This window comes from Notolabrus celidotus, chromosome 10 (assembly GCF_009762535.1).
Source record: "Notolabrus celidotus isolate fNotCel1 chromosome 10, fNotCel1.pri, whole genome shotgun sequence".
In the NCBI taxonomy this organism is placed as follows: Eukaryota; Metazoa; Chordata; class Actinopteri; order Labriformes; family Labridae; genus Notolabrus; species Notolabrus celidotus.
In genome coordinates, this window is record NC_048281.1 from 21,530,236 (window position 1) to 21,556,446 (window position 26,211).

General features: G+C 39.7%; 1 protein-coding gene across 2 annotated transcripts in view; it reads left to right on the plus strand.

Annotated features, from left to right (window-relative positions):
• Positions 1–26,211, plus strand: part of epha3 (eph receptor A3) — a 118,016-nt gene that overhangs the window by 58,582 nt on the left and 33,223 nt on the right. For both annotated transcript variants that reach the window (XM_034693113.1, XM_034693112.1), the window contains exons 4-6: positions 6,010–6,165; positions 10,446–10,805; positions 19,863–19,987. In XM_034693113.1, the coding sequence (XP_034549004.1) occupies positions 6,010–6,165; positions 10,446–10,805; positions 19,863–19,987 (641 nt within the window). The remainder of the gene's footprint in view (positions 1–6,009; positions 6,166–10,445; positions 10,806–19,862; positions 19,988–26,211) is intronic.

The following is a 26,211-nucleotide window of genomic DNA, read 5'->3' on the forward strand; positions in this document are numbered from 1 at the left end:
TGAAATGATTTTATCAAAAGAAACAAGTCTTGTTCCATTAAAACGTTTTCAATGACTCTACTATTTTCATAGTCGCCTAGCCATCCATTATCAAAGATTATCCGACTGTTTGGATATTGAACTGCACAATAACTTATTAGTCCTTATTTAGCAATCAGCCTTTTGAACTAAAAATGTCATCAAATATTTTAGTTCACGTAAGACAAATCATTTAGTTAAAATGCGATTGTGGTAAAGTTTGCTCCTCTGCTGATCGACAGGAGAGGAGGAAGAAAAAGAGATGAGAAGCAGAGAAAAACACTAAGTGTTATGATTTAAAGGGGAGGGACTCAAAATGTAAAACTCACACAGTGTAGCTCTAACTCTGGACCGTCAAGTAGAATGTCACCATGCCCTCTCCTCAAACACTTGCATGTCATTGCTGATGTGCTCGAAAAAAACAACAAGTCATGTTTGCACTTAGCAGATCTGAATAAAATTCTCCCAGACTTCACAAGTTTATGACACAATGGTGTTGCATGGTTGCTGTGATGCTGCTGTCCTTGTCATTGTCTGTCATTTCCCAGTCACTGTGTCAAAGCACCACTCTCGGCAAAGATAGTAAGGATTCAAAATACCTCACCCCTCAGCAGATTAACTCAAAAAGTGATCTTGTGTCCCCATACAGCATGAAACATGTTAGATGATGTCACCAATGACTCATCAACATTTTGCCATTCTATTTTTTGGACTACATAGATGAGTCATTGCCCCCCTAGACTCACCCAGTTAGAGCTGCATCCATAGACACTGTAGCCATCTGAAATGAGCGGGAGAGTCAACGCAGCTCTAGTTTGAATTTTGTCCCATCACGGTCTTAGGCTGGCATTTTCATTTCCTATGTGTGATTGTCAGTCCTCTGGAGTCTGTGATTAGAGAGGTATTAGTAGTCACAGTGGTGATGTCAAGAAATAATAGATCATTGCTACAGAGTTTTGACCATTCAGACTCAAGTATTTACACAGCTTATATATAAAAAACACAAACGTAATGAGCATCAATGTTTGAAATGAAACCGTGATGCACCACCACTTCTGCAAAATGATACATCTATGATGTAGTGGAAATTTCCCACCCAAATGTTTAATGGTTTCATAAAAGACTTTGACCTTTTTAAAAATCTCTGTAACTTGTTACTGGTTGCCTTCGGGGGGTTTTCATGGCAGGGGGCAACATGTTTACTGTTGCCATGATTCCGGTAACATTACAAGTGGCTCCGGATAGGACGCCCGCCAAATGCCTAAGCTGTCAAAGTAAATAACTTTTTCCATTTCAAAGAGAGCTATTCCAATTAAGGCAAGAAGTATGGAGCAAAAGAAAGAGAAGGGAAAGCCACAGAAAAGAACTGGAAGAGGCTGGGCAGGATGAAGGGGAGGCGGAGATGGAGCAAAATGGAAGGGGTGGAGAGAGGGAGTGAAAGTCAATGGGATGCTGTCGGATTGAAAAGGAAAAGAGGCGATGTGGTTTGGAAACAGGAAATCAGTTGTTGGGTCGGCGTTTTGCTCTGGCTGTGTTTGCAAGAAAAACAGAGAAAAGAAAAAAGAAAGAGGGAGATGGTGACCAAAACTGAAGCTTTGGGTTATTCTGACAAAAAGGTCAAGGGCGGCAGTGCTTTTCCGCCGTTTTTAAACGCCATCAATAACGATAAAGAATGAAGGCAAAGAGGTCATGAACCATGAGAAAAATCACATGTTGCAGGTGATAGTAAGCCCCGATGATGACAGCATTTCTAATTTAAGCTTGTCTTCGCTTCTAATGCCATCATAACAAAGCGCTGGAAAGTTACTGTCTTTCCCTCTTGGTGATTTATTGGTGGAATAAACATTAAATAGCTGTTGGTTCCAATCACAAATAATGGTTTTTAATTTTGAAACCATCATCTTTTGATTTATTTTGGCATCACAGCCACTATAACTGGAGAGTGAATTCTCATTGTTGACTTTGAATGTGGTCCCTCATAGTAACAGAATCCTGCCTCACCAAGGTCAGGTCAGGTTTTCCTTTAGCATGTAGTAAAAAAACAGGACTACATGTGACCGCCACCATGCAGCAGTCATGTGAATTATTGATAAAGGTGTCCTATGACCTAGACTATTGATTGAGCAAATTGCAGCCCGAGTTATTTTACAACCATCATATTATGTGGCTGCAGCAGCTGTGTATGTGTCTTTGTGCATGTGAGCGTGGGTGGGTGTGTACTGCTCTTCAAAAGAGAATAATGAAGGGATTATTTTTCAGCTGTTGTTATGTCAAAAGCAGGAAAACATTTTGTTATACCCCTATGAATGTGTGTTTTATAGCAATATTTCTGACTTGAATGGATGTTCGAGTGCATGCATGTGTGTGTTTCACAAAGGAATCCTTACAGGGACAGCGATACTGTCCTTATATTGTGTTTCTGCTGCCGTTATTGATTTGAAAATAAATAAAAGATGATTCAGGGGTGATAACCTTCATCTTTTTCTCTTCTGCAAATATTTCATTTTCTTTCTGTTTGTCAAGGCAGCAATGCTCTTGTGGAATGTGTGTGTCCGGCACACACAGAAACCACTCAAATGGACACACATCTGCGCACAATCACATCTTTTAATTAATCTAACATACTCTGTCATCTGAAGAGGTGCTGTGTTTCCTCTCCTGGGGCGCACACACATGCCACCACACATGATATCATACTATCTGCTTATGCCCGTTCACATACTGCTGCTGAATGTCAGTGTAACACATTTCAGGTCTCCACTAGATGAGTAGTTAACCTCCTGTGAGCTGAGTCTGATTTTACCATCAGCCTCTGTCAAAGCTGCTTTTTTTTATCCTGGCACACTCATGGGGAAGAAACAGGACCTTTATTATCCTTTTCCAACTGTTATAGAAATATTTTTAGAGCTGTGGTTAAGAAAATACAACATATCACTATACTGTCATTTGAAAAGCTTGTACTGTGAGTGCAGCTTCACTTATTAATTTATACATTGAACATTTATGTGATCCTCTCTGAGCCTAATAAGTTTCACGGCTGTGTAACGCACTAAATCTTTCCCATATATTTTTAACTTCAAGTGGAAATACGGCTGTATTTCTTCTGTTTGTGAAGTGCTGACTTGCCAGTGTCGTTTTTTCCAAGTCTAGCAAGATGATAAGTTACTCCAGGAGTTAGAGACTGCCACGCTTAGAGGATAAATACAAGGATAACAAATAGATAGTACTTAGCAGTTTGGGTTCAGCCAAAGAGAAATGCAGCTCATTCTTCCATGCTATAAATCAAAGTCCTTATCCAAAATATTTTGAACATATCAGTGAGCTAAAGAATTGCAACCGGTGATAAATTCCTTCACGCAATGCCATAAGATTCAGCTTAATGTTAGCCATTCCCCAAACTCCCAGCCCCACAAGTATGAGCTAATGCTTAACAAAAACACCTACTCTTTGGGTGAAGTCTGATAAAACTAAAACAAACAACTTTCTGAGAAAACACAGACTTTTTCAAATATGGAAATGAAGAGTTAATTTGCAAAAACAAATAACTCCGTTTTTAAACATTTTCAAAAAACCTATTTCTTTTTAATAAAGATTCCCAAATAAAGTTAAATTTCAGGATATCTCTATATATCTATCTGGTAAAGTCATTTTGACTTAGTCAAAGCCACTCAACCTCAGTTGATTGATCATACCAACAGCTAGTATTTGAAAAAAATATTTTTCTGAAACATTTTTAAATTTTTCAAAAGTGAGTTAACTTTTTTTGCACATTAACTCTTCAAATATAAGTTTATTAAATAGGAACCATCAGGGTGGGGTTTAGGCTCATGGTTTTGGTGACCTTTCCCCAACTTTTAATATATATTTGAGATGGTTTTGAGCTAAATGAAATGTCTTGTTGTTTAACTTTTGTTATTTTAACAAAACAAGACAAAAGGAAAACATACACCACCTTGCAAAATTAGGCAAGGCAAGGCAAGGCAAGGCAAGGCAAGGCAAGGCAAGGCAAGGCAAGGCAAGGCAAGGCAAGGCAAGGCAAGGCAAGGCAAGGCAAGGCAAGGCAAGGCAATTTTATTTATAAAGCACCATTCATAGAAAGAGCAATTCAAAGTGCTTTACAGAGTTAAAAACAAAAACCAGAAAAGAACAATCAACAAAAACACACAGCAAACACTTTGAACTTTAAAATTTTATATGCGGACAGTTATGTTTGGTCTATTCTCTCTCTCTCTGTGTACTTGTGTAACTTAACATACATAGTAAATAGTGTTGGGTCTTGTTATTTATTTAAATTAGGAGGGATTATTATAAATAATCAGCCCCCCTTGGAAAGCACTTACAGCTATGATTTTGAATCCACTCTTAAATCTATTCCAGGAGTTAGCACATACGGTAGCTAAATGGAAACAGACCCAGTTGAACTTTAGCCAAGTGGTTAAACTTTTTAACAGCTATAATGAAGGCATCTTTGTTTGGTATTTTCCGGAGGTGAGCTGTTAGTGAGTGTGGCTGTATGTGAATAGAGGGATGTTATTAAGTTAGCTCATTTTAACTTATGTGTGTTTTAATTCTGCTGACCCAGCTTTTATCTTGTTGCATTCTGCTACCTGATTGGCTAGGGGGGCGCTGGCTGTCAGGTCCAATTTCCTGGCCTCTCCTCCAATCAGGGTGGTCTGTTTTGTGTGTGTCAGCAAGCGTTGTGGTTGTCATTCCATCAGTGGGATCATATAGGGCTGTTTAAACCCGCTTCACATCCTATTACTCTCCCTCACACACACACATAGACACAGACACACACACACACACGCACACACGCTGTGAAGGAGAGATTGAAGAGTATTTAGTGCAGCACGGGGACCTTGGTGTGCCAGTGTCAGTGATGGATACGGCAGTAGTATCAGCAGTGTTGGCTTTTGCAGGAGTGTGTTGTCCACCACTGGGATCTGTCAGACCTGTTCTGCTGAGCCAACACATTCTGCTGGCTCGCTGCTAGCTGCTCGCCATTTTTTATCACTCTGGTGTGCATTTGTGTGTTTGAGTGTGAGAAAGATGCCTGCTGTAGTATCGTATTACTATAAAACTTCCATGTTTGGGTTTACATAAAAATCAGGTCCGGGTCAATCAATGTCAACCCTCTCTTATCAGATGTAATTCAATTTGCAGAAACATTTTACTCTTTTCAAACACAATAAAAGTCACACTTGGGAATTGATCTTCTGCCATTCTTGTAAAACTTCCTCTAAATGCTGCTTTTATGCTGCAATGAATATTGTTTGAACTTGCCTTCACCGTGTACTGACAATAGAACCGTTGATGTTAAAGAAAAAAAAGGAAAGATGATGTTTTAAATGTTATTCCACCAGTGAGTCTGTTTTAGGTGACACATTTTTGCAACCTGCTGTAGGAGAAGGAGTGAGCAGAGGCATAAAAGAGGAGCTGAACAAATAAAAGAAAAAAGCACAAGGGAAAGTCTTTCTCCTCCCTTGATCTTTCTTCCTACACAGACACACAAAAACACTCACACACGAGATATACTATACACAGGTGGAGTGTCACCCTACTTACACAGATTGCAACAGATTTGTTGGCGTGTATGAGTTAAAAGAGCTGCTGAGAGCAGATTTAATACCACCGATATTTAAAGAGAGCAGCCCTTTTATCTGAGGGGACAGTTTGCATTATTCATGTTGTGCCCTCTGAGAGATGAACAGAGAGAGAAATAGAGACTAAGACATTTCCGAGAATTATTGTTTTTTCTACCAGCAGTCAATGGATTCTTGTTACATTACCAGCACATTTAAATTCTGCCTCGTCCTTGCGGTTTGTCTGCATGTGTGTGAAAGCATTAAATAACCCCCATCTTTTCTCTTTCTCTCTTGCTCTTTTTTTCAGTACTCTGACAAAAAAAAAAAAAATGCTGCCATTAGGTAGCTTTGGATGTGCTGGCTCAGCATGGTGTTCATGTATCTGTCTGTGTTCTTTTGTTTCCAGTGTGCAGGGCGGGCTTCTACAAATCTGCGCTTGGAAATACAGAGTGTTCCAAGTGTCCACCTCACAGTTTCTCTCACCATGAGGGCTCGCTGCACTGTGGCTGTGAGAAGAACTTCTTCCGTGCTGAGGGAGACCCTGCCTCCATGGCCTGCACCCGTAAGCGAGCTTTTACAACCACACGTATTTCAACATATGGAGCTATTTGATATACACAAGGAGTCAGTGGAATCTTGATCTGACGCAGCTACTCCTGTTATTTTTCTATCAGATATCTGAGGGAAGAAGCCCCTCGGTGTAGAGTGGGAGGATTTTTCTCATTAGTCCATAAAACATGCAATGAAATCTGCCTTGGAGAGATGTTTAAACCCATTAGTTTGCCTGTCAATGAGTTTTAGTGTCTCATAACGCCCTAAATGCTTTAAGATGCTGTTCACTTTGAATCTTCTTTGCAGAAAAGTAAATCTGCCTATTCAACCACTCATACAACCAGGCAATAAAGCTATTTGATTAAAAAAGACACATAGCTAAAGAGTAAGTATGTGCTCATTACATCGAAAGGCTTCGAACGACATCTAAAATTTGCTTTAACTGGATCTGTTAAGATTCTAAGAGTGTTTACGAGGCGTGATCTCATTTATTGTCGGATTTCTCCACATTAGACACTTAACAATGGTTAAACTTGTGTGCATTCCCCGAATTAAGCAGTAAAAACAGCTTAATAAACAAACAACACTGAAATTCCTGTCTTTATCTAAAGGTCACCAAAGCCACAATCTCCCCATCGCCTTTTCCCTTCCCCTACATGATTCTCCTTTGTCTCAAATGGATTGCAGATGCAGATTCCTCCTGCAAGCTTTCCAAAATGCATCCCCCATAAAACTATAAATCTATGCATTCCCTTATGTTAGCTTATGGATACATCCGTTGCTAAACGTGCAAGGGAAGGGGGAAAAAAAAAATCTTTCATTGAGTGGAGAACAGTAGAATATACAATCTGACGCCCACAGCCATTTGACAGGTTCCTAATTAGAAAGACAGTCACGGCAGGTCCCTGTTGTCATTATCTCAATGCCATCTTGTCAACTAGGCAAATTTTACCTCATTGGGACAGATTGAGCGACACGATGGCTGCAGATGAATAGACACATTGTTAGAAGATAATGATCATGATTATCTCAGAAGGGATTTTTACTGTCGGCGCTGCGATAAAGGCTTGTTTAGAACTAACTCTGGTAATCCAAAGTGTTGGCCAGAATACCTCAGAGGGCAGGAATATGAGAAAACTTTAAAACTATAGCACACAAAAAAACTCCCAATCTTGTGGTATTTCCTGTTATATCCAACATGAGACATTTTTTAACAGCTGTGCACCAATGTATGAAGTATATTTTGTCTACTGCCTAGAATTCAGCTCCAGCGATTAAAAATGCATCAATGCATTCCCCTAAGTCCCACAGAATTGCCTGCAAATTAGCACAAAAGTGCAGAAAAAGAGTCTTACTGACTTACTAATAATCACTATTGCTTTAACTTTTTGAGCGTCACAAGACAGTGAAATCTTTTTTTTTTTTAACTGCATCTGCTAACATTAGGAGTCTGGAAAAATGCCTAAAGAGAATCATCAATATTCAAGTCCCAGTGTGAGGGAGAGGAGAGTGCTCGCACATCCTCAGGTCTTACACAACATAATTCATGTCACATGTTCATATCTTTGTACATTTTTTTATGTTGACGTTTGAAATTGCTATATGATTGCCTGCATGTGCACATGTGCATGCCAGTGCAGGTCATATCTTCCAGGGATTACAGGTGTTTGATGTGGTCAGTTGAGTTTGCTGGGTAGGTGAGCCGTCTGGGTCAGAACCAAATAAAAATTGCTTTCATGAAAATGGTCTTACTTTGAAAATACACTTAAAGCTCCAGTGAGGATCTTTTGTGTTCGTGTTGATTTTGGCAACCAGCGTGTATACAGTAGCACCTCTAATCTCTTTGCCAATCTTGTCCTGTACATGTGTAGCTAGTTTTTTCTAACAACAAATCACATTCTATTTGACTTCCACAGTGTAACACTTACTGTGTATACATGTATTTCCTGAGGAAATAGTAAACAAACCTGTTTCTTAAGCACCCTGTCAATCATCTGGTCTGACACCTACCCCCCTTGCAGCAGTTTTAGGCATTCTAGATTACAACATAGATGATGTTAGTTGTGTTTCTTATGGTCTTATTTGCTTTTTTTAGTAAAAAAAAAATCATTACTTGTTATCAGGATTGCAAAGAGGTGGAATATTTCTGGTAAATTCTGGGAAAGTTTCCGGTAAGTTTCCATGGGAAATTAAGCTGGGGAATTTTGGAAATATTCCAAATTGTAAACTTTCCATGGGAGTTATGGGAGTTAACTGGGAATTGAGGGTAATTTAATGGAAAGGTATCATATCCAAACATACATATTTGTTTTGTTATGAGCAGACATCCATCCAAAATAATACAATTAAAACAGATTTATTTGTAAGTATAACTTTATCAAGTGTTAAATATTTTATTCAACAATCAATTATTTCATTAAAGAACAAAAAAATAAATGTTGAGTTAAATATTTCCCATCCCCCCGACCCAACCCATTCAAAAATGAACAAAAATGAAATCCAAACAAAGTCCCATTTAAAATGTTAAATGAAAAGAGCCCCTCTCCCTCCAAAACACTCCCATTCAACATGCAAATAAAAAAGCATCTTCTTGCATGAAATCTGGTTGTTTTAGTCAGGATTATGCTAAAATATATTTTCCCAACTATATGTAATTTCCCTATTAAGAGCCATCCTTCAATTTGATACATTCCCGTTTATTCCTCAAAATTCCCGTTAATTCACATAAATTTCCGTTAATTCACGTGGAAAGTTTCCAACTTTGAAAATTCCCAGAATTTTGCAACCCTACTTGTTATTTCAGTCAGCTAAAAACAAACAAAAAACAACCAGCTAAAATCTCCTCACAGCGGCTTTAAGCAGGATGCTTAAGAAGGCTGAAAAGGGATACATTCACTGAAGGACAAACGGTTTTCAGGGTGATCTTGACTAATTATTTCATGTGTATAGCTAATCTGGAACAAACTGATACTAATGGTTGAGAAAGATTTCAGAATGGTTTGATAGTTACTGAGAGGCTTTGTCTGATTGTTCTTTTAATTACAAGTGCCTCTTCAAATTGAGCAGTGATGTAATTGTACTTTAAACAAAGTTGTCCAAAATACATTTTAAGAATCTTTGTTTTTTCATATCTTAAAATTTAGCTGTATACTCGTAATAGTCTTATTTGATTGCACATCAATGAGTTCATACTCAGTGTTAAACTCCTGATGAATACACCCTTCACCCCGTTCATTGCATACCCCCATTTAGCGAACGCCTGTGAGAGATTATTGAGTCAAGGAAAACTGCTCTTAGGCTTCAGTTTTACTGACAACACAAAACATGTCATCATCAGTCTTAGATTTTAGAGACTTCCACAGACACTGATGTGCTTTCAATAACTTTGAGAGACAGTCATGGATTTGTTTTTTGATTTTTTTCTCTTCCATAAACCAGTCAGAGACAGCAATGCAGATTACCAAAACAGGAACTGCCCATACTTTGAGAATGAAGTAAATTCTTGTCAGTCAAACAAACCCAACAAAGCATTTCGTCTCAAACACAATCCTCTAAGCTTGTTTCAATCTCCTTCCTCCTCCTGCTCAAGCTCCTGGAGTTATTTGGCAGTTTTGTTTCGTCCTCCATGTAATTACAGTCTTACAGGCTTTGATATAAAAAAAACTGGAAATATTCAGAGAAATCTGTTTGTAATAAGATGTCTTTACTTTTAAATGTCAGTCTGAATTTAAAAGAGGCAGGGTTTTTTTTTGGGGGAAGGAGATTGTGCCATGCTGTTTTCTTCTCTTATGGATCCAGAAAGGGAAACAGATATTTACTGTATTAGATACTCTCAGTCCTTTTAACTCAAAGCTGGGATTACACTGTACCACAATGAGACTACACTGACAGAGGTACTTTGGTACATGTTGTATATGACTTCTTAAAGTGGTTAACTTCAAATAAGATGCACTACAGTACTTTTGCAGTTTGAGGACCCTTGAGGCCGAGTTTGTCTCTCCGTTTGACTACTTTACCTCAATTATTAACTAATTTCCTTTGGACAGAGCATTTAGCTTCTATTTGGTCATTGTTGGACAGACTTTTAGGCATGAGTTAATTCAGAACACTCATGTGAATGTAGTTTTTCTGTAAAGAAAACTTGGCTTAGAGATAAGACAATTGTTGCACAGGTCGTGACTGGCTTTAATAGTTCTCATGTTCCTTTCTTTCCTAAAATCTAAACCTTTTCCATTTACCCGTCCTATAATAACCACCACTGTCTCCTTCTCCCCTCTTTACTGTCATCAGGCCCTCCATCAGCTCCTCGAAATGTGATCTCCTCCATCAATGAGACTTCAGTCATCCTGGAGTGGAGCTGGCCAGAGGACAGCGGCGGGCGCAAAGACATCACCTTCACCGTCCTCTGCAAACGCTGCCGTGGGGTCTCTGCTAACGGCAGCAACGCTGGGACCCTGCGCTGTGAACCTTGCCGGAGCAACGTCCGCTTCCTGCCGAGAGCCGCGGGCCTTCACAACACCACAGTGACTGTAGGGGATCTACTGGCTCACACCAACTACACGTTTGAGATCGAGGCACAGAACGGAGTGTCCTCGCTGGCACCCAAAATGAGGCAGTACGCCGCTGTCACCATCACTACCAACCAAGCTGGTGAGTTTTACGCAGCAGATGGAAAGCACTCAGATAATCAGGCGGGAATACTTCACACAATTTACCTAAATGCACTTGATTTTCCGGGTTTTCACTTCAAACCATGATTCAGAAGTCACTTTTGGTGAGAAGTGGCTCTTTTGAAGTGAAATGCAAAATTTGTGGGAACTCAGAGCCACTGCTACACAGGTAGAGCTGAAATCAACACTTTAAGTATCAAGGGAGGCATGTAAAAAAAAAATGTCGTGATACTCTGAAGCCTGGAATATTAAGCCAGAGAACACCTGCAGAAATACGTACTTCAAACTCAGATTATTACAAAACTCTATAGCCAAAAAAAAACAGGATATAAATGTTTGTTTAGCCCTGATGATTACCAGTTCTCTTGGGGGGGTGAAACGAATCAGGCATTGTGGCCAAATAGACGTAGTTGACACTCAAATGTAAGGGTGAAATTTTAAAGAAAATTGCCTTGGAAGAGATAACAAGTACAGGGTTATAGATGTATAGAGAAATGTACATTATACTTCAGATATTTGTGGCTTCATTAAGGTTACAAAGCATCTTATTGTCTGTGGACTTGTTGAGTGACACATCAGTGAACTCCTTCCAGCTCTTTATCCTTAAATAGTAGAGGTCAACAGATTTTAAAGGCACTGATTTGTTCACTGTGGTGTCGAGCAGCTTTGCATTTCTGGATGGATTTGTTATAAAACAAAGCAAGATTTGATTATATCATTCATGTAAGTTTGGCCTTCGATTGTGAAGTCAAGATTCACATTATTTATCAGTATATGGTGCTGATGTGGAAAGAGGAACTGTAATTTTACGTACACGTTGTGCTTTTTCGCAAGTATCAGTATGAAAACTATTAGTTTTGAAACACAAGGATTAAGCAACAGTCCTTTTCCCGTCCCCTCTCTAGAGAACCTTATCATATTATTCACTAGCGATAGTTTATGTGCTCCAAACATATGTACTCCAACCATCAGCTCGGACATTTACAAGACCATCCCAGGCCGCTATTCTCTTCTTTAACGACCAGGATCGGATGTCTTCCTCCTTCCCAAAAAAAAGTGTCCCACCCTTTTAACAGACTATCTTAAAGTGAGGATGGGCTCCTAAAACTCCCATCAATCTTTTATACAAATATCTCTCCACACATCCAGGCCTTAAAAGAAGAAGAAAGTGGTGCAGTGAAATTCCAAGAGTAAAATAAATCTTGCTCTAGTAAATGGCGCCAAACCTCAGAATCCCTGAGTAGAGCGAGGAATGTGCAAAGGTCTCACTGTAGTACATCAATTTATTCCTTCCCATCACCCAGTTCCCCGTACTGTTTGTCTTACACAGCTTGCCTTTGTTTTTGTTCATATTTTTTGTTTTGGCAGATTAGTGCTCTATTCTGTTTTTCATCTTCGGTTTTCTTTTCTCTCCTCGAGAAGACACTGGATCTTCTATTCCTGGCTGTCACTTTCTAAAATGTATCCAGAACCCGCTCTCGTCCTCTGCTTAATTTATTTCACCGCGCATATCTGGACGTTTTGCTTCCAAACTTTATTGAGCGCTTGAAAGTTGTCATACAGAGAGGTCAGACCCACGCAATCCATCACAGCGATGATGACAGGCAGATGGCAAGAGCTGTGAATTCAAACATAGTGGTCAGAGCAGTTCTACAGAGAGGACTGCTGATTCAGTGGAACTGACAGTGCTTTTAGCTCTCTGTTTATTTGATTTTGAATGCAGACATGACACCTACTTGCACCTGCTCTATGTCAGGAGCTTTACAGTCTCTTTGACTTCCAGCTAACTGTTCGCACATTGGCTATTTTCAGACAGATGCACTAAGTATATTCATTATGTGACATTGCTGAACTTGAAGATGATCAGGACCTTCCATGTTGTGTTAATTCTGGTGACCTCTTTGGATGGAATCCGTCGTGTTTATCTGGGACTGCTTAAGACTGCTTTTCCCATGAGTACCATCACACACTGTTGTGAAGATGCGGCTCTTGCCAAAGCTTGCTTTTGTCATGGAAGCAAATCAATGGAACACAGATCTTCTTTTTTTGATACTACTTCTCTTTTTTTAGACAAGTAAGGCTGTTTTTGAAACGGCCTGCTACCTACTACCTACTAATGTAGTTGGCAGTACATACTGTGTTTGAATTTAGTATGTAGTATGGCTGTTCTGTTCGATCGTTATGCAGCATGCTGAGCCAGACGTCACTGAATTTCTGGTTTCGGAATGCGGAAGTAAACAACTGCCAAGCTGATAGCAAAACTGCTTCTTTAGCATCCACTTGTGATTTTAAAAGTAATGAAGTGGTTTATATGGAATGTAATATTATTCACAGCATCTAAAAACTGAGTTCCCCTGTCAAAAAAAGAAGAGAAAGGAAGAAGCGGAACAAGCACTGTGCATTGTGGGAAACAGTACGCGAGGCAGACTGGTCCGATGCATACTGTGAAATTTTCCTGAATCAGTAGACATCCGGGGGGGTTTGGCATACTGCAGATTTTGCTCTTGTTCACATACTACTTACTACATTCTGAATTTTGGCCATTGCAGTACACACTGCTTGTATAGTAGGCGGTTTTCGAAAACAGCCTGTGACAAGGTTTTGCAGGATACAGAGTGATGAGGTAATGCATTAATTTGTGGCTACGTAAAATCATTCCCACGAAAAAATGTCAACACGTTATAAACTCTGATTTATTATTGTTAGTTAGCTTGCAAAGGTTACCAGGTGTACTGGATTATTGTAAACCATCACAGCCTGACAATCACAGTGTGTGCTCCAGTGCCCCAATAAATGCATAGATAATTATCTATGGGTGAATCATTTTGCTAATCATACTCCAGTATCAGACATGAATACAGAAAAAATAAAAATCTTCCTGCTTGCTAGCTTACTTACTACTACTGGTTTTGCATAAAATCTGACCCGGACAAAGGCACTCAAATTTAGTACAAAGAAAAAATCTTGTCTCTGATAATCTCATTTTACTATGTAGGTCATGGAGCAGCATTAGTATTAGAGTGACACAAGACATGTTTACATGGACAATATTTCTTCATTATGATTGAAGATATTGGCTCAAGTGTTCACATGGCGTATGATCTAATTGTGTCTGGTGTTCACATGCACCTACAAATTTAATCAGAACAGCTGAGCGACACGAGCAAAAGAGATGTTATTCCACCTCACACCCCTTTCCTCTCATCTGGTTTGTGTAAACGTGGCAGCTGGAGGAAGGCAGAGAGTTTGATTTTAGTAGAAACACTTGAAGAACTTAGCATAACACAATGATTAGATGGTAAAAAAGTATGCAATGTAATGGATAGACGTGTTAAAAAAAAAAACAGCAACAAACTACCTGAAACCACGATAGACCTGAGCAGATTAAAATCAATAGAAAATGTTGAAGAAGGTTGTTTCTACTGAACACAAAATCTCTGCCATAGTCCAGATTTACTTCAAAGCCACCTTGTTTAGTAAGTGTACAAGAACTGTATGTCACTATGTGTGTATGTCGAGAAGTTGAACGTGCAGAACCACAGAGGCAGCTAAAAAACACCCAAAAACAACTCATGATGCCTTTTGCTTAGGTTATAGTGCTGCAGAAGCTCTTAGTATACTCACTCATAAGAATGCCATAGAACCTCCACAAGCTGTGCTCATGTCTCCAGATATAAATGTTTGTTAATTGTCATGTTCCTCAAAACTTTTTTTTTCTCTGAGAGAAGGTCAAATTTTATTTGTATAGCATTTAGCTTTAGCTGTGTAGTATTCTTGGCGCAGACTCACAGGCAAACATTGACACAAAGATAAGATAAATACACCCAAACACACACATGTAAACTTTCCGAAGGAGCTTGTCAGTGTGACAAATTTGCAAATGTGAGAGGTCAAGTGTACCCATTATGAGCATGCAGATGAATGTCTGCTGTGTTTACTCTGTGTTGTCACCGCTTGACTGTATTAGAAGTGACAATGCTCAGACATGACCTCTTGAAAGTGACAAACAGGGATGAGTGGTATATATAGATCTTGTGTTTGTGTGTATACGTGCGTGATAGTATGTCCAGGCTTACAGATCGGAGAGATTTCTCGCTTGTAGGTTATGAAATCGAAATGAAAAAGACAAAACGGTTCGGCACAGCTTTGAGTCTTTGTTAGTAAGCATTGTAAGCTGTGTGGTTAGAGGATTCTCCGTGATTAGAATATATATTAGATCTGAAGACGACTTATTAACGCTAAGAGGGCTCTGGATGTGCTCTGAATATTGAAAAACATCTTTAATATTTGAGTGATTGTAAGTAGAGATGGATCATGGTCTTTCCATTTAGTGGATCAAACACACACTGACTCTTCAGAAGCACATGTACTTAAAACACACACACCTTGCCACTGTACCAACTTCTCCTATCACACACACTTTCACACACTCACAGTCCTCCCTCTCTCTAACAAATATCTGAGCCTGCAGCTGCACACTCTCCATCAGCCCTGAGAGTTTACAAGGATTAGGTATGTCAGTGCACCAGCCCCACCCGTCTATACACTTTCCCTCACATAAACACACACACGTACAGATGCCAAAGCTGTTAAAAGCTGGATTAAGTGTTTCCCTGGGAAGGAGCTGTGTGTCCTGGCTGTGCTGTCAAGGTTCTGTCAGATAGCTCTCCTCCTTCCACCTCCTTTGCCCTTCAGTCATTGTCATAACTACTGTGAACAACGTTTAATATCAACAATGTGAACTGCTTCTGAACTTGGCACATGTAGTTTTTATTCTCTAAACATGTGGATGGATCCTTCCTTCAACTGTTTATAATGCGATTATTGGTCTCATTAATATTTCATCTTAGTTTGTGTTCACATATCAATTATGTACACCTTAAAAAGTCAGAGGGAGAAAAAGATCAATATCTGTGTAGTCCAAGAGAATGTACAAACAAAGCAGTTTGATTAGAAGAGAAACATGCAGTGAGTAGAAATGCAGATTTGGAAGAAATTGATATGCCAGGGTGTCAAGTAGTCCGGAGATGTACTGATACCATGTTTTCATCCAGATACCAATTCTGATACCATTACTTGGCATATACCAAGTACACCTCAGCAATTAAAAAAATGTACTTGCATAATATAGGTAGTGAAACCATAGACTGTAAAAAATATGGACGTAGTATCAGTGACGTCCCCCATCTGTTCCTGAACGCTGTTTTGAAGCCAATCGACGGCGGCAGCCATATTGGAAATGCGGAACTCAACCAGGCAGAGTGTGACGTAAAGAGGCGGAGTTTGAGCCTCCTAGCCCATAGCTATGTGTTCCCGTCCGGGAGTCAAGTCAGTCATTATGTAATCTTAATATCTTCTAAACCGTCACATTAGAAGAAAAATCACTTCCCCCCCCCACGTAATTAGCTACGTAGAGCCAAGACGTTTTTTTGAACCAGGCTGTAAACATGTTTATTAATGCTGCAAATATCGTCTTTTTTTAATTGGTGTGTATGTGGTTTCCGGTGTTTCTGCAGCCAGCATCAAGCGGATTATCGATGAATTGCAGTTTATAACACTTCCGCACGGGCTTCATCGTTTGAGACTGGTGGTTGCCGCTTGAGTGAAATACTGACTGATGACACTTTGAAGACTTTGACTAGCACCGCACTGTTGCTGTTATTCATAGCGACAAAATAATTTGCCCGAAGCCATTTCAATTTAAGGGGCTAATTGTCGATGGTGCTGTCTTAGTGCATTGACTGGTATACTTTCTTATGACAGCACTCTAACAACTTGGATGTCTGTGTTTTTGACAGACTTCCTCATTGCTTCAGGCAAACAAACTCAAATGGTCACAGGCAGGTGATCCTTGTGGGTTAGCAGTGATCGGGCTGAAACTACAGATCCCAAAGAAATGTCCAGAAATGTTATGTGTGGTGTGTTATCAACAACCCTCAGAGAAAAATGATAAATGAATAAAAATACATAGATACTTCTTCTACCCTCTGACTGGAGCATATCGGTATAGTAGCTTAATGCAAAAAACAAAACAAAACAAAATCATAAAAGATAAGATAGATGTAAATATCCCATGTGTCCTCTTGGCCCTAGACATTTTAACAGCCACAGCCCCACAACTGCAGATTTCAGATAGGTGTTGAATTAGCTTCAAAGTTCCCCAGTGGTGGAAATAAGGAAATGATTATTAGGCAAAAAGGTTTTTGGTATCTTTTCTGGACACTCTTGACAAGATGTGTACTAGCGCAGTGTACTAATAACATAGACTGTATAAAATATGAACGTAATATCCGTGACGTCACCCATTTGTTGCTGAGTGCTGTCAATCAACGACAGCAGCAGCCATATTGGAAATGCGGAACTCAACCAGGCATAGTGTGATGTAAAGGGGCAGAGTTTGAGCCTCCTAGCCAACAGCTATGTGTTCCCAACCGGGAGTCAAGTCAGTCATGTCCTTATTTGGGCAAAATATCTTCTGAACCGTCGCATTAGAAAAAAATTCACCCCCTGTACAGAAATGATCTACATAGAGCCAAGCCGTTTTATGAACCAGGCTGTAAAGATGTTTATTAATGCTGCAAAGATCGTCTTTTTTGAATGGGCGTCTATGTGGTTTCCAGTGTTTCTGCTGCCAGCCTCAAGCGGATTCTCACTGAACTGCAGTTTCCGCATGGGCTTCATAGTTTGAGACCAGAGGTTGCCCCTTGACTAATACCCACCGTCGGTAAACACTGAGACCAATAGCAGCATTCCGGAAAGAGTATCAGCATTGTTTATTGATAGTGATACTAGTATCAGTATCATCAACCCATCCATTATCTATACTGCTGATCCTGTTGAGGGTGGAGCAAATCCCAGCTGTCATTGGACGATAGGCGGGATACGCCCTTGACAGGTCTCCAGTCTCTCACAGGGCTGACATATGAAGACAGACAACCATTAACAAACACACACTCACACTTACAAACAACATAGAGTCACCTATTAACCTCAGGAGCACATATTTAGACTGTGAGAGAAGGCCAGAGAACCAGGGAAAAACCCACACATACGCAGGGGGAACATGGAAACTATGAGGCAAGCCACTCTACCCCTGTTCAACCTATTGGTATCATATCACTCAATAACAGAGATTTTAGTATTAGTATTTGTAAAACAGCTCTCATTTTGTCAGCGAATGTTCACTTTGACTCCCAGCACAGCATCTCTCTTTAGTGAATTCCACAAAACCTGCAGACATACATCAAACTCTCAACCATCATGCAGAAGAACAAGGTGTGTTCTTACCCATGTATCCTCTCTCTCAAATCACAGGTAAGTGGCACTGAAGGCCACTTTTTAAGACCATTATGGGCCTTGTATGCTGTATCAGTTTTACAGTTATACCACAGACAGAAACACAGAGTGACAGCAGATAAAGTGCCTGGCAATAGACATGCAGAGAGAGAGAGAGAGAGAGAGAGAGCGAGAGAGAGAGAGAGAGAGAGCGAGAGAGAGAGCGAGAGAGAGAGAGAGAGAGCGAAGAAAGCAGGGAAAAGGAAAGAGGAGGAGGAGAGGAACTTGAAGCTGCCTCCAAGCGGTCCAGACACAGTAAATCATTACCACCATAAACCACAGAGCCAATAAAAAAACACAGCCTCACCCCGCTATCAGAACCAGAGGGAGAGGAGGAGAGGAGGAGCAGGGGGTATAGAAACAGATTCTCCCCATCTGGATTCATTACGGGAGAAAAAATAACTTCCCGCGGAAATACACGCAAGTTTATGCACGGGCAGACACAAACACACACACACACTCACATTCGTGCACGCACACACTCTGCAACTATATAATCACAATCAAGAAAGGCTCGAACATTTCAAAGACAAACATGTTTTTTCCTGTGGTCTAATAAAATTAAAAGTCGATGCCTCAGATGCCGGGCTGGCCCCAGAGCTGCCTGGCAATTAGAGAGCAGTAAAAAAGGGAAATGAGAAAGGGAGTGAAGAGAGAGAGAGAGAGAGAGAGAGAGAGAGACGGAGCGAGGAAAGGGGGTGGCAGTGCTCGATAGAGGGAGGGATGTGCTGAATTACTAGATTGGGACCATGTGAACTCCCCCGAGGCATAGCGTTGCATGGGTGAAGGATTGGCGAGGAAGATTGGCGAGGGAGGAAAGCACCATACCAAAAAGGACAGCAGTGAAAGAAAGGGGATAAAAAAAAAGAGGTTTATAAGGCTTTAAATTAAAACTAACTCCTTTCTGAGTAATGCAGAGGAACAATAGGTGCTACTATAAACTCTGCAGCACAAGCTATTTAATTAAGTGAGAACTTCCCTTACAAGCAATAGAAGCAGGAAGTAATGTGATGTTTTTGTGTAAAAAAGAATGAAAGATTGAATGGAAGTCGTACTTCCCAAGGAGTAAACATGTAACCAATATCTTGGTTATATATATTCTAGAATGGTGTGTTTTTCTGCATTTTGAAGAAGCTTGAGATTGCTTTGCAATTTTGATCTTACAATTGTTCCCGTGTCCCTGTTCACTCAAATTCATTCTTAGAAAATGTGTTTTATTTTTTGTACAGACTAAGCACAAAATCATTTTTTCATATGTACCCTACAAGTAAAATAACGTTACAAAATATATACTTCTTAATGAAAAACAAGAAAGATTGAGACTTCAAAGTGAAGTTTATTCAGAGTAATGTTTCATAGGAGAAAAAGAAAGATGCAAAAATTGTTAATTTTTCCTTTTTTTGGAGAGCATATTTCTGACCTAAATTGCAGATGGCACCAATACAAGCATATATATTAAAGCCTGTGTGTCTTTATGGTTCTCTGCAAGCTGCTGTTTGCATTTTGTCTATGAGTCCATTCCATCCACCAAACTCTTGGCTACAGCCGTTAATGCGGCCCCACTGGGCAGCAAACTGAATTAGGCTAACAGGAACCATAGACAATTGCCAGGATGCAACATCGGGGACTGAACTTCCACTGAACCTCACTATAAAGGAACTCACTCTTTCTTTTCCACTCTGTGTCTGTGTTTCCCACCCAGCCCCCTCCCCGGTAACAGTTATCAAAAAGGAGAAGACGTCTCGAAACAGCGTGTCCCTGTCCTGGCATGAGCCGGAGAGACCCAACGGCATTATCCTCGACTATGAGATCAAGTACTACGAAAAGGTTGGTGCAGGATTTATAAGTTAATGCTTTACCTTGAGTGCCTATAGGTAAGACAGCTTTATGAATTGTATTTCTTAAATCTATGTGAAACATTTGGAAAGTGTGCCTCTTTGCATTTGTGCTGAGTGTTGGCGCACATTTCTTTAATGGCAAGGTAAGTACACGTGGCTGTAGATGGCCAGTTCCAGACATGTCCCCTTGTGCATAAAATACACTTTATCCGTTCAAAATCTTCCGTGGATATCCCAATCTGTTTATTTGATATTAACCCTCCTGTTATGTTGCGGGTCAAATTGACCCTTTTTAAAGTCTATTAGAGGCAATATATGCCTTCCAAACCAGCTAAATGCAGCATAAAAAAACGGGCAGCATGTGACAGAAGAGGTGTCGTGTTAATTCCTCAAGATCACTTCTTAAAAAATAATACAATTTAAAATAAAATAAACAAAATCTATGTCATGTAAAACTATTGTATTTATATTTAGGGCTTTCCAATGTGCATTAAAAAAAGTTTTAACATGAATTTTAATGAAAAACCAGTGAGTTATCCTCATTGAACCATGATCTGTGAGAATTAAAGAACACCAATGGACCAAATCTTTATTTAAATGGTTAGTAATGGTGTTAAAAAATAGATTTAAAAAATGTTTCTTGGGATTTTTTGGGGTTCTGACACTTTTGGATAATTGAATATGCCCCGGGTCAAATTGACCCAGGAACATTATTGCTGTTCCAGAGAAACAAACATAACAGGGGGGTTAAAAAATAGACGTCAAAAACAGGAACAAAGATCCAAACTTTTGATCCAACTGTGATAGAAAGAGCGCCACTTTACTGGCGTAGTTCCCACACAGAAATTACAAAAATGCTAACTTTCAAAAAATGATATTGACTCATCTGATAATAAAATAGATACTGTTAAAGGTGCAGGGGATTTTAAAGTGCATTTACACATTTTCAGCTTTGTTTATTGAAAGATTGTATTTGAAAATAAAGGAGAGCTTTTTGGTTAGTGACATAAGCAGTTGAGTCATCGGGTGTAATACCAAGTTTTGCCACCATGCCGAAAGAGGCTTCCTGGGGGCTTGGTTTTACCAGGTTTGTTGGCCAACCGGCTTCTACTGTTTATTTTTTTTGAGAGATACAAACATTTTCTAAAATTTTGCAACCAACTCTGCGCAACAAAAACACAAAAGCAGACAATGATGCAAGTTTCATGATAGGTTGAGGATTTCTCATGTCAAGCCAAGATGTGCTACTTGCTTTTATGGGGTGTGTTTCGGTGGCTTGCTCCCTTCTTTTGTTTACAGAGAGAAAAAAAGGGTAATATATGGAAATAAAATACAGTGCAGTGGGTAATATATACCATACATCCAGTACCGCTCAATATCGATCTGAAAATGAGATTGAATTATACGTAAATTCAAAACAAAGTTTGCTCTCTCATCTTCATGCAAAGCAAATCTTTCTCATGTTTTTTTCTCGTCCATCACCACCGCTCCTGTAATTCCGCTTCTTGTCTCACTGCCCACCTCCCTCCTATACTTCTTTACCTCTACTCTCTTCTTTCTTTCATTATCTTCTGCACCCTACTTCCTCCCCTCCCTATACCTCATCCCTTCTTTTCATCTCCTCTTCTATTCCTCATCCTGTCCTCCTCTCCCCTCTGCTCCCTAATGGAGACAAGGTTTATGGCAGACAGTAAATGCGTCTGTGGGGTCGCTCATTCCTCTGTGAGGGGAAATTAGTGCAGAACGAATTACAATGGCTTTCAGCACCAATGCTGTGCTATGGCTGACATTTGATGGTGAAATTAGCCGTGGATGCAAGTTTAATCACTCTGGCAGATTTAGTGTGTGTGTGTGTCCCAGATCACAGTTTGCCTGAATGCCAACAGCGGCCCCTAATCTCTTGATTAGTAGGCCGACAGAAGCCGTTTCCTCTCTAAACTCTGCTCCTTGCTCAGCCATCCTTATCTAAGATGTTAAAACAAGGCTCAGAAACCACGAAGGAAAAGTTAACGGCTGATACCGGGTCAGGGCTCACTGCAGGTCTAATTCCAAATTGTGTCTTTTTAAGTCTCACACAGATGCGTACTCATGAAAAGAGTATAAAGAAGAGTCGGTGAGACAGTGTTTTTTTATGAAAAATCCCTGGGTCTTTGCACTGATCCCTGTTAATCACATCGTCCCTCAGGACTTACTGGAGACACTCGGGTACAGACACACAAAACACACACACAAACAAAGTTCCCAGAGGATTCTCCACAGCAGCCATACATACCCATGGATTTAAACCCCAGACAAAAGGCCTTTCCATGCAGTGGAGGGAACTGGGACAACCAGGGGAGACTCCCATGACAACCTGGGACTGAGGCCTCTCCGTGTGGCAGGCAGAGGGACGCTGAGGGCCTCTAGCATGCCAAGCATCAAGGCCATTGGAGGACAAGAGTCGCAGCACAAATTTCCCCACATCAAGAGCACAGCATGACTCACTTATGAGACAGAAAGAGGCTTTTAGAGACACATACACAGACACAGGCAGACATAATTGCATATACACATAAACAGGATGGTGAAACGGAACACAAAACAGAGAGATCAAAGCAGAGTTTTTAGCAAGAAGATGTTCAGATTTGCAGCATCAGCCAGACTTTTTACTGTTCCTTTTGTGGTTTCCCTCGTCTGTATTTACACAAGTTTAAAACAGACGTACACAGTGTACATTATCCCGTAATCCAATAGCAATTTAGCTATGACGTTAGCCTCTCTTAACGCAGAAAAGTGAACATCTTGCCAACAACCACACATCACTCAAAACAAAATACTTCAGTGTTGTTGATGATTCACTCAGTAGAATTTTGGGGTCAAACCAACGGCTTACAAGAAAAGTCTTAAAGCGACAGCTCTGTTCTTTACTCTCGAGTATAAAACCATACAAGACGGGTTTATTTCAGAAGTGGGACAATAAGAGGCAGGCAGAGGAAAAGCCTGTATGTCATTTGTATTGCTTTGGGCTTGTTGAGTGTGAGCTCTGCAATTCATTTAGTCTAATACCACTGAAAATCTGAAGTGCTGATTGGACTCCTTTAGCTTAAGGTTGTTGTTAGCTGAAAATTGAAAATATAGAAGCAACGTGTCTGTGAAGTTTCTCAGTCACCCAGGTCATGGTAAATCCAAGCTTGAACTGAATAAGAAACTGGACTTGGTAGAAATTCTTCAAGAGTTTCTACCAAGTCAGGTTGATCATTAGCTTATTCAGTTTTGATGACAATATCAACTTAAGGCTCCTCTGAGGAACTTTATATCTTTGTTGTTTTTTTTGCCCACTTTAGACCAAGATGCACCACCTGCACGGGTGGTGTTGGGCATTAATAATCAACTCAACTCAAACTTTATTTATAGAGCATGTTTAAAACAACTGGGGTTGACCAAAGTGCTGTGCAGATCAAAAACAGCACAAATGACAAACATAGCATACAATACAATACAATACTAAAATACGTAAACACAGTGCATATATATAATAAAATGAGATAGAATAAAATGAATATAAATGTAATCAAGATTATGCCAGATGTCCACTCAACCTTTATTAAAAGACAGAGAGAAGAGGTGAGTCTTAAGAGAGGATTTAAAAACCTTGATTGATCCCGTAGAGCAGATATGTTGGGGCAGGTTGTTCCAGAGCCGAGGGGCAGCCGCCACAAAGGCTCTGTCACCACTGGTTTTAAGCCTCGTTTTGGGAGTGACAAATAGCAACTGACCAGATGATCTCAATGTCCTGGCAGGGACACCATATTGGAGAAGCTGGGTCAAGTAATAACAATATAGAAATGATCAGTCTTGTCACTGATTTTTGTAGGTCAAACAAAGTCTTAGGAATGAATTCTAATCTGTTTCCTAGCCTGGTAAAAAAAAAAAAAAAAAAGGAGCTAATAATGTTTCACAAATAGATAATTTATTTGTAGCTAGATTCTGTTGAGAACACCTATAAGAAAACTTACTTTTCAGGGTCTTACCAATGGAAACTATTGAAGTATATGGTTAGTTTATCTAACATTCAAATTGACTGCATATAAACTGTTTTGGATACAGCTTAATTTAGTACAATACCATTGCTTGGTTTTGAGTCAAATGTTAAAGGGAGAAAAATGACTGCCTGGGCCTGAAGCACTGACAGTCTCTATCTGTCTTTGACACTGATACTAACAAGTGCTCTGAATCTCTGGTCTGATTTTATCTTGTTCAAATACTTATCTGAACTTTTTTCATGTATCTTGACTGAGTGTAACATGTACTGCTTGGATGGCATAATAATCAATAATAACAATAATAATACATTTTCCATTTATGGTTTCTACTTTCGACTTTCGGAATGAGTAATTTCTAACATAGGTATAATAATTTGTTTTAAAGAAGATGGTTGGCCAAGGCTACTGGAAATTTCATGGAAAAAATATTTCTGTAAACTGTTACGGAGGTCATGATACTGATATCTGATAAAATACACACAGAGAGAACTTTTAGATTGACCCAACATAGCTTGTCTTTTGCCTCCCTCATGTCTGAAATAGCTTTTTCTGCCATCACATATATCTGTGTCACACTGTCGTAAAAAAAAAAAAAGGAGGCCCAGGTTTAAAAAGTGCAAGGGCTGTTCTCTAACTTTGCATTCTATATAAGGGAGTTATTGTTTTAGTGATATTCTTGGGAATTCCCAACCGGAAAGCTTCCCAGAAGACCAGAGGTGTTTCATCTTTGGAAATCCCAGGCTAGCTATATGATCTTCCTGTCGCTGCAGCCGCTGTTAAAGCACTCTGCAGCTGATAAGAAATTTTCAAGTGCGCTTTGTGCAAATAAAATTTGTGGGAATACACATTACTGATTGTTTTTTTGCATGTTTTATCACTGTGATCTAAAAAGCAGAGTGAGCTTCCAATCTGCTTTAATTTAGCCTGTTTATTTAGTCTTAGATGGAAGGAATGCCGAGTAAAACACTGTATTTACAAGACTTCTGCTGAACATCCCTTGTTTTTAGGGGTCTGTGTGAGTTTTGCATCTGTGTGTGTGTGTGTGTGTGTGTGTGTGTGTGTGTGTGTGTGTGTGTGTGTGTTATACAAGCCATAATTTGCTACAGCTTTGTTTAGATTGTCAAAGCATAACGCAGCACAGAGTCCATATTAAATTCTAGCAGTGTTTTGGTGACACACACACACACACACACACACACACACACACACACACACACACACACTAGAGTGAATACCAGAACACGATCACACAGTTTGTCCGGCTGCAGTTTGCATGAAAAGGAGACGATGATCTGAGTTTCTTTCTCTGTCTCTGTGTATCTCACACACTACACATTATACACACACTAGGGTGCTTGTGCCACACCTGTGTGTGATTTTCAGGGGATCACATGCTGTCCGGAACACGGAACGGTGACAAGCTGTGAGTAGATTTATAGTCGTGATGAAGAGTTGTCCCAGTGCAGGTCTGCTGTATCAGTTACCTCCTCACACGTAGAGCAGTTTAAAAAGCTTTGTGCTCCATAAAAGTCTGATCCACTCCATTAATGGGTTGAGACATTTCTGTTAGACGCTGCTTGTGTATGTATGTATATGTGTGTATGTGTGTGTATTTATACCTTTGCCTGTACCATTGAGTTCCTCTTTATAATGGGGTCTATAAAATGAAGATTTGACGATGCTTGAACATGATTCTGCATTGGATGGTTTTTATGAGCTCGGCAATGTTGCAAAACTTGTAGCTCATTTTCAGGACTGTTGAAGTCATCTCTAATAGGCTGTCATCAAGATTTAAGATTATCTCTCCCTTATTTCCCCCTATTGAACAGTTTGCTTGGGAGCATAGATTTGGGTCTAAAATAATGTCATTGCAGGCTTTCCTGCAGCGTAAAGGGGCTCAGCAATTTTCACCTTGGACAGTTATATGTCTGATCAGGTACAAAGGGAAACATAATGTTTAAAAGTATCTTGTTTTAACTTACCTGCGTTTAATTTGAGTAATGTTAAGTTGTGTTTTGTTACCTCTGGTTATGTGAATATGCTCTTGTATTTTACGATGCCACAATGAATGCCATCTTGTACAAGAACAAAAAAATAACTTAAATCACTCTGAACACCTCTCCTTTAGAAAAGTCTCTAACATTATAGTGATTATAGTTCGTTTTTTCGCCGATTTCATGAAGTAATACCT